Below are 14549 nucleotides of genomic sequence, written 5' to 3' on the forward strand. Positions count from 1 at the left end.
AAACAAACATTAAGATCTTAAAATCAATTACAGCATTAACTGGAAACCAGTGAAGTGAATACAGGACGGGCGTAATATGCTCACGTCTAAAAGTGTTTGTTAAAAGACGAGCAGCAGCATTCTGCACCAATTGGAGACATGCAAGAGAAGACTGGTTATGCCAGAATAAAGTGTATTACAATAATGAAGTCAAGAGCTGATGAAAGCATGAATGGCTGTCTCAAGATCATGTCTACTGAGGAAGTGCTTTACTTTAGCCAGAAGACAAAGCTGGAAAAAAAACTTGCTTTGACAACAGAGTTTATCTGTTGATCAAACCTCAAACAGCTGTGAAATATCACTCCCAAATTCTTGATAGCTGGTTTTATATAATTAGCCAGAGCACCAATGTTTGGTGTGACAGCATTCGGTATGCCAGAATGCTCAAGCACAATGATCTCACTTTTACCATCATTCAGGTAAAGGACATTTTGGGACAGCCACTGCTTTACATCACGAATACAATTAAATAATGACAATGCATCACTCCCATTAGTCCTCACAGGCAGATAGATTTGCACATCATCTGCATAGCAATGAAAGGACAGGTTGTATTGAGCTATAATTGACCCCAAAGGCAAAATTTGCAAAGAAAATAGAATAGGCCCAAGAATAGAACCCTGTGGCACTCCACAACACAGGGGAGCAGTTGATGAGGAGAGGTCACCAATCTTAACAGAAAAACTCCTTTCAGCCAAATATGATCTAAACCACTTACGTACAGTACCTTGAATGTCAATAAAATGGTGTAACCGGGAAACAAGTAATGTGTGATCCACAGTATCAAAAGCTACTGTGAGGTCCAACAGAACCAGCACAGCAGGATTCCCTGCATCCACCGATAAAGTGATGTCATTATGTACTTTAAAAGTACAGACTCAGTGCTGTGTCGTGATCTAAACCTGAATTGGAATTTTTCAAAGATGTGATTGCCTTCTAAAAATAACTATCTGTATAAAGACAACCTTTTCTAAAACCTTAGACAGAAATGGCAGATGTGACACAGGTCTAAAACTGACAAGTCCAGGTGAGGTTTTTTAAGAAGGGGTCGAACCACAGGATGGAACAGACGCTAATCTAAGACAAGCGTTGATAAAACTTAAGAGACCTGCCTCAACAGTATTAAAAACCTCCATGTAACTTGTAGACACAACTTGTAGATTTTGTGTTTCACAACTTCACCAAGGGATGAAAAAAATGGGCTCAAACTGCTAGAGCACAGCAGAATGTGCACGAGTAACAGACAATTCAGCATTACAGTTCTGATCAACCTTCTGTCTAACTGATGAGACTTTGTCAATAAAAAAACTGAAGAAACTCCTTACAGGTTGTGGTTGTAGCGTCCAACAAAACAGAGGTGCATGGATTCACAACTGAGTTATAGTCTGAAATAACACACTGGGACAATGACAACTGCTAGAAATAATATGAGATAGATATTACACTTTTGCCTCCTTCACAGCCTTCTGATAGGCAGTTAAACTGTCCCTCAGGATACCCATGCCAATATAAACATAGTATTGATAATATGTACAATAATGTATTTCATTTGACAGGTGTCGTATCTCACATTGTCCCACAGCAAAATTGAAATAGTGTAGATAAGTGTACAATGTTTTCTGTTAATTTATTCTATTAAATGTTTATTTCATTCATTAAACATATTAATATTCAGTTTTATTATAAATTATTGAACATACAGTTGAATTTAAAGTTCCCTTAATGGGAAGAGATCCACATTCATTGACATATTTGAACATTTTTTTTTAAAGTAACGCAATAGGTATTTCCCCTGGTAATTAATTAATCTTATAATGCTGTAACTCAGTTACTAACTCTGTTACTTTTTTCATGGACGTAACTAGTAATTATAAATAATTGCTTTTTGAAAGTAACATGCTCAACACTGGGTACGATTTACTGCAATTTCATTCAGTACCATTTTTTGTTTAATGTTAATTCATCTTCCATGATAAATTGGAAAGAGTCACAAATGGCACTGGTACTTTATAACACAAGGGGAGGGGTGCGATAGAAGATGAAATTACTTTTTTTTTTCATCAAATATTCTGTTCTTGTTATAAAATACAAATCTGTACCAAATGTTTTATTTTAGATTTCATGATATGACCAGGCTTGGGAAAATCTGTTGCTGATCTTTGAATTTTTTTTTTTTTTTTTTTGACAATTTTAAGATTTGAAAAGGACCACAACCAAAGTGGGTCAGTGATCACTTCATGTGCTTGTGCACAGCACCGTCGCAGCAGGAATACAGTGCAAGCAGCTCGAGCGTATGGAACAACATCGCACAGCTGCTGTGGCAAAAAATAAAAAATACATGCCACCCGCGGGATTTGAACCTGCAATTTGCAAAAGCTGTGATTGCCAGACACAAACTTTACTACTGCGCTACCATTGCTGTCTTATAAAAGGTGCGTAAAAGGCCTGAAATCAACAAGAAGATAAATGTATTAAAAAAATGAAACCACACACCATAAAAACACCACATTGTATTGAATCCCTCTTACCGAGCGAACAATACCAAGTATGAACCGTCTGTTCCGCTGTAGATGACCCATGACCACAGACGTACAGTCATGACATAAATGAAGCAGTGCAGTGTTATAATGTTCACATTTGCTGGCCCGGTGTGTCCAGTCAGCCTCACGCGTGTGGATGGCGCACCACAGGACAGACACAGCGTCATGTAGAACAGAGTTTAAGTGGGTGACGTCACATTCAGATCACCCGCTGCGTGTCATGATCTGATGGTCCATTTCACCTGGGGCAGCCTGTCAATCCGCGCTCCGAATTTACACGTATTGCATACAATTCCTGCTTCATGCACAATTCGGCCACATTCCTACTATGTGTGAATGGGACCTCAAGCAGGACACACATAGGAGAATTGACGTTGTTTAAATGGCAGAGTTGGTCATATGCTTTGTATGTTGTTGATTGACAAACTAAAAACAATTTACGGCGTTATTTTTGAAAGCCTCCTAACTTTGGAGCATTTTTTTTTAACAAGGGACCATAATTTAATGCAGAATACTATGTATAATGGAATGAAACACAGATGAACAGATGACTTTGATTCTAACAAATAAATGCTGCAGAAAGATCACGTCTAACTTATTGGCTCACTTAACAGATTTCACTTTTGAGACTAATGGACACATTTCATTTACTGTTGAAGGAAAACTAATTCAACTAACAACCACAAAGACAAGAACCTTCGCCAGAGGAACACAAACTGAGCAGCCTGTATGCTAAGTAAGTGTTAAATTATTTAAAGGAGAAAGCCACCTGGCTGACTGGAAATTTGTACATTTGTAAATTTGTTGCCCTTTAAACAACAGTTCTACTTGGTACACACGGTGCGCCTGAAAAGTATTCACAGCACTTCACTTTTTCCACATTTTTTTATTATGTTACAGCCTTATTCCAAAATGAACGAAATTCATTTTTCCTCTTTAAATTCTACACACAATATCCCATAATGACAATGTGAAAAAATGTTTTTTGGAAGTTTTTGCTAAATTATTAAAAAAAAAAATTAAGTCACATGTACATAATCCTCTCCGGGAACCATCACCTTATCGTGGTGGAGAGGTTTGTGTGCCACTATGAACCTGAGAGCTATGTTGTCTGGAGTGTTTGTGCTCCTGGTAAGGTCTCCCATGGCAAATTAGTCTCTGGTGAGAGGCCAGACTAAGAATGGTTCACAAGACACCATGATAGAACGAGGTAGAGGAAATGTGACCAGGCCGGAGGAAGCCCGCGGCCCTCATCTGGAGTCAGGCCTGGATGTAGGGCCATCAGCGAGTGCCTGGTGGCTGGGATTGCCATGGAGCCCAGTCGGGCTCAGCTCAAAAAGGCAACATGGACCTTCCATCTCCACCCTATGGGCTCACTACCCGCAGGGGGAACCACTGGTGTTGGGTGCGCTGTCCTTTGGGTGGCAGTGAAAGTCGAGGGCCTCGACGGACCAGACCCGGGAGGCAGGGGCTAGCTCTGAGGGTGTGGAACATCACCTCGCTGTGGGGGAAGGAGCGATACCAGTTACATCTGGTGGGCCTCACCTCCACGCACAGCCTCGGCTCTGGAACCACTCTCCTTGATAGGGGTTTGACTGTTGTTTGTTGTATGCACCGAACAGCATTTTGGAGTATTCGACCTTCATGGAGTCCTGTATGGGGCTCTGGTGGGGGACTCCATTGTTCTGCTGGGGCACTTCAACGCACACGTGGGCAATGACAGAGACACCTGGAAAGGTGTGATTGGGAGGAACAGCCTCCCTGATCTAAACCTGAATGGTCGTTTGTTATTGGACTTCTGTGCTCGTCACAGACTGTCCATAATGAACACCATGTTCGAACATAAGGATGCTCATAAGTGTACATGGTACCAGAGTACCCTAGGCTATAGATCGATGATCAATTTTGTGATCGTGTCATCTGATTTGAGGCCGCATGTTCTGGACACTCGTGTGAAGAGAGGGGCAGAGCTGTCAACTGTTCAGCATCTGGTGGTGAGTTGGATGAGAGGATGGGGGAGGACTTTGGACAGACCTACTGTAGTAAGCCCAAACAGATAATGCGGGTGAACTGGGAACATCTGGTGGAGCCCACTGTCCGACAGATATTCAACTCACACCTCCAGCAGAGCTTCTCGAGGATCCCTGTGGAGGTTGGGGACATTGAACCAGAATGGGCAATGTTCTAAGCTTCCATTGCTGAAGCTGCAGCAGGGAGCTGTGGCCTGAAGGTCTTAGGTGCCTCAAGGGGCGGCGACCCTCGAACACCATGGTGGACACCGGTGGTCAGGGAAGCCGTCCGACTGAAGGAGTCCTTCCGGGATATGTTATCTCAGATGACTACAGAGGCAGTGGGGGAGGCAAAGCAGTGGGTGTGGGAGGAGCTCGGAGCAAGCATAGAGAAGGACTTTCGGTCAGCACCAAGGTGCTTCTGGTGGACCGTGAGGCACCTCAGGAGGGGAAAACAGGGAACCATCCAAGCTGTCTACAGTAAGGATGGGACTCTGTTGACCTCAGCTGAGGATGTAATCCGGCGCTGCAAGAAACACTTTGAGGAACTCCTGCATCAGAACGGAGCACCCTCTGTAGTAGGGGCAGAGCTGGAGGCTGATGGAGGATTTTCATCAATTTCCCTGGTGGAAGTCACTGAGGTAGTCAAACAACTCTGCAGTGGCAAGGCCCCGGGGGTTGAGATCCATCCCGAAATGCCGAAAGCTCTGGGTGTGGAGGGATTGTCTTGGATGAGACGTCTCTTTAACATTGCGTTGAGGTCTGGGACAGTGCCTAAGGAGTGGCAAACTGGGGTGGTGGTCCCCTTATTTAAAAAGGTGGACCAGACAGTGTGTGCTAACTACAGGGGCATCACACTACTCATCCTCCTTGGTAAAGTCTACTCCAGGGTGCTGGAATGGAGGGTTTGGCCGATAGTCGAACCTCTGAAGAGGACCAGTGCGGGTTCCGTCCTGGTCGTGGAACAATGGACCAGCTCTTTACTCTCACAAGGATCCTGTAGGGTGCCTGGGAGTATGCCCACCCAGTCTACATGTGTTTTGTGGACTTGGAGAAGGCGTATGATCGGGTTCTCCGGGAGATACTGTGGGAGGTGCTGCAGGAGTATGGAGTGAAGGGGTCCATTCTCAGGGCCATCCAATTCTCAGGAGGTTGGCCTCCGCCAGGGCTGCACCTTGTTACCAATCCTGTTTGTGATTATTCATGGACAGGATATCGAGGCATAGTTGAAGGGAGGAGAGTTTCCATTTTGGTGGGCTCAGGGTCTAATCACTGCTTTTTACAGATGATGTGGTCCTGTTGGCTTCATTGGCCAGTGAATCCAACACTCACTGGATCGGTTCGCAGCCGAGTGTGAAGCGACTGCGGATCAGCACCTCTAAATCTGAGGCCATGGTTCTCAGCAGGAAACCGATGGATTGCCTACTCCGGGTAGGGAATGCGGTCTTGCCCCAAGTGAAGGAGTTCGAGTACCTTGGGGTCTTATTCACAAGTGAAGGGATGATAGAGCGTGAGATTGGCCGGAAACTCGGTACAGCAGGGGCAGTATTGCATTCGCTCTACCGTACTGTTGTGACAAAAAGGGACCTGACCCAAAAGGCGAAGATCTCGATCTACTGGTTAATCTTCATTCCTACTCTCACCTATGGTCATGAGGATTGAGTCATGACCGAAAAAACTAGATCATGGGTACAAGCAGCCAAAATGGGCTTCCTCAGGAGGGTGGCTGGTGTCTCCCTTAGAGATAGGGTGAGAAGTTTGGTCATTTGTGGGGAGCTCGGAGGAGAGTCGCTGCTCCTTCGCGTTGAAAGGAGCCAGCTGAGGTGGTTCGGGCATCTGGTAAGGATGCCTCCTGGGTGCCTCCCAAGGGAGGTGTTCATGGCACGTTCATCTGGGAGGAAAGCCCGGGGAAGAGCCAGGACTAGGTGGAGAGATTATATCTCCACACTGGCCTGGGAACGCCTTGGGATCCACCAGTCAAAGGTGGTCAGTGTAGCACAGGAAAGGGAAGTCTGGGGTCCTCTGCTGGAGCTGTTGCCCCCATGACCCGAACCCGGAAAAGCGGTTGAAGATGAATGAATGAATGATGAACATGTACATAATTATTCACACCCTTTTTTGATCAAGGTCAAAAATGAGCTCAGGTGCATCCTGTTCAACCTGATCATCCTTGAGATGTTTATACAGCTTAATTGGAGTCCACCTGGGGTAAATTCAGTTTATTGGACATGATTTGGAAAAGCGCACACCTGTCTACATATAAGGTCCCACAGTTGACAGTGCATGTCAGAGCACAAACCAAGCATGAAGTGAAAGGAATTGTCTGTAGACTTCTGAGACAGGACTATGTCTAGGCTGAATCTAGGGAAGCTCCCAGTGAGCACAGTGGCCTCCAACATAAGTAAATGGAAGATGTTTGGATCCACCAAGTCTCTTCCTTGAGCTGTCCGCCTGTCTAAACTGAACGATCGGGGAGAAGGGCCTTAGTCAGGGATGTGACCAAGATCCCGATGATCACTCTGTCAGAGCTCCAGCATTCCTCTGTGGAGAGAGGAGAACCTTCTAAAAAGACAAGTTAGAGTTTGCCAAAAGGCAACTGAAGGACTCTCAGATCATGATAAACAAAATTCTCTGGTCTGATGAGACAAAGGTTTAGCTTTTTGGTGTGAATGCTAGGCATCACAGGAGAGGTGAGGTGATGGTCTAGTGGTTAAAGCGTTGGGGTTGAGACCAGAGGATCCTTGGTTCAAGTCCCAGCCTGAACAGAAAATCACTAAGGGCCCTTGGCAAGGTCCTTAATCCCCCAGTTGCTCCTGGTGTGTAGTGAGCGCCTTGTATGGCAGCACATCGGGGTGAATGTGAGGCATTACTGTAAACATTTGAACGTCTGATGCAGATGGAAAAGCGCTATAGGAGGAAACCAGGCAGCATTCATCACCTAGCCAATGCCATCCCTACAGTGAAGCATGGTGGTGGCAGCATCATGCTGTGGGGATGTTTTTCAGTGGCAGGAACTGGGAGACTCGCCAGGATTGCAGCAATGTACAGAGACGTCCTGGATGAAAACCTGCTCCAGAGCGCTCTTGACCTCAGACTGGGGCGATGGTTCATCTTTCAGCAGGACAATGAGCCTAAGCACACAGCCAAGATATCAAAGGAGTGGCTTTAGGGCCCAGCCAGAGCCCAGACCTGAATCAGTTTGAACATCTCTGGAGAGATATGAAAATGGCTGTGCACCGACACTCCCCATCCAACCTGATTGAGCTTGAGAGGTGCAAAATTTTGGGCAAAACTGCCCAAAGATAGGTGCACCAAGCTTGTGGCATCATATTCTAGAAGACTTGAGGCTGAAATTGCTGCCAAAAGTGCATCATCAAAAGTATTAAGGAAAGGCTGTGAACAGTCATGTACATGTGATTTATTAGTTTTTTTTATTTTTAATACATTTGCAAAAAAAAAAAAAAAAAATTAAAAAATCATATTGTTGTCATGGAGTAATGTGAGTAAAATTTTGAGGGAAAAAATGAATTTACTCCATTTTGGAATAAGGCTGTAGCATATTCAAATGTGTAAAAAGTGAAGTGCTGTGAATACTTTCGGGATACACTGCATAAACATGCCTGTGGCCACAACTGACAAGACGATTAATGAACCCCAGAAGTTGTTGTAAGCCAGAATAAGGAAAAGGCGATCAGACTGCTAACAAGTTGATTTCCATTTGTCTGCAGGTCTTATCACAATATGCATTGACCATGTGAAGGTAAAAAGGAAGAGGATCCATAGTCATTAATAAGATGTATTCCAGTAAAAGTGTGATTATTAAGGAGATCATTGAGGCATGCCTTATGATTTTATTGTTAGAGAACAGACAAGATTAAACCCATGACATAATACTCAACATTATAACCATTGTTGCTGCATGTGGTTGTTGACATTTAAGTTTTTTCTCTTATCCACAAATTAATTTTTTCTTTTGTTTTTACTTCTAAAGAAATGCATGCTAAGATGTCAACCTTCTGTTTTATACAGAAATGGCTATATATATTTTTTCTTTTTGTTTTCCAAGAGTGGCTTTATGTAGATATTCTGTTCATTATAGATGAAATCAAAACTTGGCAATGTAAAAGAATTTACCACTGTAAACTGGTATGACAGCTGTGTACAGTTTTATCATTCTGCTGCATACCATTTTCTAAGTTTTCTCATTTTATGAGAAACTATCTATTTAAGGGCTTTGCAGTGTCCCTATAAATTTTAAATGTACTGTATGTAGAAAACCACCATAACTATGTATCTGATTACATTAATATAAAGATTGTTCATATATGATGCACTTAAATGTTGACAATAATGAAAAACTGTATAAATCTACTTTAGGAAATCTGTACTGAAAACATAATAGCATTGTTATATAATTATGTGTATTGTACAGCATGGCTATTACCCTATGCAATTATTACCCCTATCAGTATATTTACAATCATAGCAGCATTTGAGTTCTCTGTGATGAAGCTTTAAATTAGTAGGATCACTATATAGCATTGACAGTTTATTGCACAGCTGCATGGATTCTCTCCAGCTGATATGGGAGATGGTTAAAGAAGGCCCACGTCAGGACAGATGCAATTCCAAGATCCCAAGTGATTTTTAAGAATAAACATCTAAAAAAAAAAAAAGATGTCTGTTGATGTGGTTTCTTAACAAAACGCACATGTACGAAAGTGTTTATAGACATCATGTCATGTGGAGCCTATATCCAGGTTGTACCCTGCTTTTTGCCCAGTGACCACTGGGGTAGACTCCAGCCCTCTGTGATCCTTAACTGCAATAAAAAGGTTTAAAAACTTTATTTTGGGTCAAGGATGAATGCCGCCAAAATGGAATGTTGATAGGACTAAAATTTTTGGAGAAACTATGGATATTAGCTATTATACTTGTATAATGCTTAAATAGATCCATTCAACTTGGCTGCACCTCGTTGAAGGGAACATTCATTCCAACACCATTCATTCCATTCACCTCATGAAATATTCTTACCATTGCACTCATAAAAATTCATTATTTGTATAACACTGAACAATGGACTCATGCTATTCCAGCAGAAGGCAGCACATCATTTATATATTAAAACCATACACGCATGTGTGATTTTATTTAGTAAGTTCAATGTAAGTACATGTAGCAAATATTCAGGCCTCACACGGGAGCACCAGAATAAATGTAACATTTACAAAGCCTCGCGTAATGAATTTGGTCAATTCTAGATCGGCTTGCACTGGAGCACCAAAATAGAATGTAGTGAATAAATAGTTAAACTCCCCAAATTGAATTAGATTGGCCTAGACCATTTAATGGGTCACTAAAATAATTATCAATTTTAGGAATTAATAATTATTATTTAATTTGCTCGGGGCACCACTTATTTGAAGCATAGGTACTTTAATTTATACATTCATTCATTTATCAGTCTTAAATTAATCCATCAGTTTCAATTGAATTATCAGTCTCTGGTCTGAAAGTCTGAATTCATGATACGATTGACCAAGGGTTTCCTTCTGAACACCAAATGAACCACAGTAGAAATATTTACAATTTATTTACAATTATACAAGAAATGAACAGTTTACTGAGTGATTAAATAAGTTCATTTATGGACACAATTCTTACTAACTCATGAGACGTTGAAAGAGAGAGAGATAAAGCTTAAAGACTTTAAGTAGATAAATCTGATTAGAATTTAGTGATGAAATTTGAAGCCAATTATTTTAAAGAAAATTATTAAACAAACATATGAATATGTTTAAAGAAGAATAATAATAAGGAGGAGCCACTTTGTATCCATTAACAACAAACCCTTTTTCTGGAACCTTTACTGGGTCACTTAGCTGGTCCGTTGAAAAGGTGGTTCGGACGGCCCGTCCGTCCGTCGTTGATGTAGGCTCTTTGCAGCGTGCTCACTTGGGTCAGGAGTTAACTCAGTGGTCTCCCCGGGTGATCCCAAAGGCTTGTGTGGGCTGGTTTTACTGACAGGATGGCTGCTTGCAGTCAGGTTTGAAATCAGCTCCGTTGTCAGCTGCTGGGCCCCAGAGGTGGAAAGTATTTGTTGAAAATGATTTCTGGTAGCTTTTTAAAATTTGTTGGAGTCAGATTAAAAGTCTTCATGAATTTGGAAAAAGTAAAACTTTAAGAGCGTCGGGAAATTACAAAAAAGGAAAAGTCGCTTTTCTGTAAATTCACTATTTTGAAAAGTTCAGCTCGGAAGTTCTTTTAAAACTTCGAAAGACTTGACGCACGCAAAGCGTCAGGTTAAAATTCTCAAAAGTTGAGACAAGAATAAAACAAAGAATGAATGCCATGTGTCAGCTTCAGCTAGGTTAGCTTAGCATGGGGCCTTGTTGACCCAAAAACAATTAAGCATTTTGGAAAGGAAGAGAGGGGAGAAAGGAACAGAAGGGGTGAGAAAGAAGAGAAGCACTCTGTTCTAACTTTTTTAAGGGGACTGACGTCACCAAATTAGACGTCCAACGCCCATTTAGGTTGTGTAATCTTACAGAGAACTTCATGTCATCACAGGGCAGACCCAAATGATTCAACTATTTAAACACATTAACTATTTTGTTATACTATTGTTCTAAGACACTCGAATGGATACACACTATTAATCATCACTTAAACACATCCTTTGGATAAACAGAATACTTCACCATCAACATATTGATAATGCAGAAAGATCACACTTAGACACATATCAGTTACAAGGAGCATATGTCAATAAAATGGAATGATTATATGCAAAGCATTTCATTTGATTAATCAATATTAGAAGTCTTTATACATATGAATAAAATAATACTGGTGCAGTTCTTTTATTTTAAAAGAATGTCTTTCTTCACTTAGACATACAGATAATAGCTGTTATCAAGACAAAGTTTTATGGCCATGTGTTTTGGAAGGGATATTGTTTTGCAGTCTTGAGAGGGTCTGGCCTTGGCGTGAGGTCATAAAATTTGGGTTCTCCTGGCCTGGAGAAGCTCAGATTCTGACGTGAAGCCATTTTAATGTCATGTAATGCATAATGACCGGAATTTAACCGATAAAGCAGGCAAGGGCTCCTTTTGAAGAACTTCGATTTACATTCTGTTTCTGCTGTGAAGCTCAGTGTTGGCCCATGGGGGGATGTCTCCAAGCTTATCTGAAGATAACCAGATGACTTAGGAATTTCTCAACTGAGTGAAGACACCGGCTCTGTCTGCAGTTCAAAACTCAGGTTTCGTTGAGACAGCATTAATGTATTTATTTAATTAGGGTGAATCGAGGCCAGGCGCTACATTCCCCCCATTTGATGGAGAAATGGAAGGATGTCCAGTTCTTTCATCACAAGGAAGAAGCTGGCCGAGTGTCATCGGTGGCTGATGGTGGATGAGGTCCTCCCAGGCAGTGTTTGCTGTAAAGGCTGATGTCAGAGGCACAAAGTGGCTCAAATAAACAAAACAAAGCAGAGCATTTTGTTTCTAGATTGGAAAGCCTCAAAGAGTGTTTTCTTGGAAGCTGTTCAGGGTTTGACCTGTTTCAGCAGTTTGGAGACCCTGTAGATCTGCAACATTTATCCTATTATTTGTTTCGATTGCAATTGAAGATTGCTTTAAATTTCTTAACATAAAAGTTAATTGAATAGTTTTAAGATTAGTTCGTATAATTTTGAGCTTGCAGATTCTCCTCCTGTTTGTGGGTCCGTCTGGTGTTACAGCTTCCTCCCACATTTAAGGACATGCAAGTTAGTTGAATTTTAAATTTTAAATTGGCCCAGGTCTACCTGGTACAAAAGATCTCAACTTTAGTGGAGTTATCCTGCTTGAAATCAAATTAGAATTGAGTAAAATTTGAATTAGATAGTGTTCACCCTCCATTGGATTGGCTTGGGTGGCTCAATTATTAGTGTAAAACTATGAATGCGTCCCACTCAGTTTTAGCTTAAATTCATTCTAATTCATTCCGTGATGGCTGCACAAGATTAAAGGTGAAGCGGGGGGGGGGTGTTTATGGTTAGGGTTAGGAGAAGGAGTAGGTTAGGTTGTGGTTAAGTTTAGGTTTGGGGGTAGGAGTAGGGTTAGTAATAGTGAGGTAAAAAAAAGCCCGTCACGAAAATTTGACTCATTTCGTGACGGGAGCACGAATAAAAAACGTGAGACTGGGCTGCCTAGGTACAAAGGCAGAAGACCAAGAATTGACTTGTATTTCAAAGTATACCAATGAGTGAGCCTCCAGGTGTCCAGAGCAGGCCATCCTACCCAAGAATATAACTCACAATGGTGTGTCAAAGGTTTAAAGTTAGCAATGAACCTCAAAGAAGTATGATAAGCAGTGTAAACCATACGAAGACATTGAACAGATATATTCATATACACCAGATCCCCATAATCCAAAACCGATAAAAAGGTGGCAGCAATAAGTTGCTTCTTTACATTAAAAGAAAAACACAACTTGTTTCAGAAAGGAAAATCCAATTTTAGCCTCAGCTTCTTTGCAAGTTTCTCCACATACAGCTTGAAAGTTGAGTCATCATCCAAACCCCAGATATTTATACATGTGATCCACCTCTATTTCATATCAGTCAAGAGTGGTCACTGAGGGGATACGTTGTGGCCTCTTCGCCATAAGCTTGATCTTGTCTGCATTGAGAACAAGTTTCAACTGAAAAAATATGTCTGGGACAGCAACAAAGATATTATACAGGGATTCAACGTCCTGAACTAGAGTTGAACTGCAACAGTAGATAACACCCCCTTATGGACTGTCACAAAGTCAGAACATAGACTATTAAATTTAATAAACTGAGACTTATTACTGAGGTGAACCAAGCAATTGGATGCTTCGAGAATCCTGATTGAAGAAGTATAAGTTTTAAATGATCATGGTCAACAGTAAAAAGGCTCTGAATCCCATGCCTTGTGCTTGATGTAAGGGAAAGGTTTGGGGAGGAGTGGCTGGAATGGTTTTGATTTTGAAAATGGACTTAGTCTAGTCACATCTAGTCAAATAAAAAATAATTTAGCGCACCTCAGACACAACAGGACTTAAAAAAGACAAAAAATGAATTCGCTATCATAGGGACAATTGCATTTCCTAGTATTTTTTTGATAAATCAACAGTGTCCTTACATTCAAACAGAGATGCAATTTTACTCTGTCTTAATTGTCCATTCTTATTTCATCTATTAGATGTACAGCTGTCAAAATTTAGAGTAACTAACTACACCACAGAACCACCTTGAGTCCTGGATGGTAACCACTCAGACAGACAACCAGTCCATTTCCATATCTCTAAAATGACCATCTATCTGCCACAGCCAGGTGAAACTAGTGTAAAATGTAACTTAGATATCTCATATGTATTAATGATGACAGACAGATTTGCCAAATTTGTGAACAAGTCAGGCGTGATTGAAAGGTCACGTTTCCCTTGGGGTGTCTGGGGGGATGCCCCCAGAAAATTTAAAAATTTTAGGTGCCATTTCCTGCACTTTGTTGCATATTTCACCAAAACAATACACCACAGAAGAAGAAGAAGAGGAGTGTCTCTCCCTTATTTAGCAGGAGTAGGGGAAAAACTACAGAGGATCTTCAGACAGCACAAAATCCCAGTTTAAACCGGTTAACACCTTGAGACAGAAATTAGTTCACCCTAAGGACAGGATCCCTAGTTACAAACAGAGCAATGTAGTGTATTCTATCAGATGTCAGGAAAACTATAACGAACACTACATCGGTTAGACTAAGCAACCTTTACACAAAAGGCTACACCAGCACCGCAGAGAGGGCGCCAGTGGACCTCAGTCTGCAATTCATCTCCACCTTAAAGACACTAACCACATGTTTGAGGACAAGGAAGTTAAAATATTAACCAGAGAGAAGAAATGGTTTGAGAGAGCGGTCAAGGAGGCATTCTTTGTGAAACGTTTGAA

General features: G+C 41.5%; 2 protein-coding genes across 2 annotated transcripts in view; both read left to right on the forward strand.

The window, feature by feature from the left end:
- Positions 1–9188, forward strand: part of nptna (neuroplastin a) — a 47947-nt gene extending 38759 nt beyond the window's left edge. Inside the window, exons 7-8 of the mRNA XM_034176245.1 lie at positions 3239–3315; positions 8317–9188. Coding sequence (XP_034032136.1) covers positions 3239–3299 — 61 coding nt within the window. The 3' untranslated portion in view covers positions 3300–3315; positions 8317–9188. The remainder of the gene's footprint in view (positions 1–3238; positions 3316–8316) is intronic.
- The window catches only part of LOC117514898 (potassium/sodium hyperpolarization-activated cyclic nucleotide-gated channel 4-like), a 90534-nt gene continuing 79874 nt past the window's right edge, over positions 3890–14549 (forward strand). The window contains exon 1 of the mRNA XM_034175470.1: positions 3890–3984. Coding sequence (XP_034031361.1) covers positions 3890–3984 — 95 coding nt within the window. The remainder of the gene's footprint in view (positions 3985–14549) is intronic.

Source organism: Thalassophryne amazonica, chromosome 8 (genome assembly GCF_902500255.1).
Source record: "Thalassophryne amazonica chromosome 8, fThaAma1.1, whole genome shotgun sequence".
Classification (NCBI taxonomy): Eukaryota; Metazoa; Chordata; class Actinopteri; order Batrachoidiformes; family Batrachoididae; genus Thalassophryne; species Thalassophryne amazonica.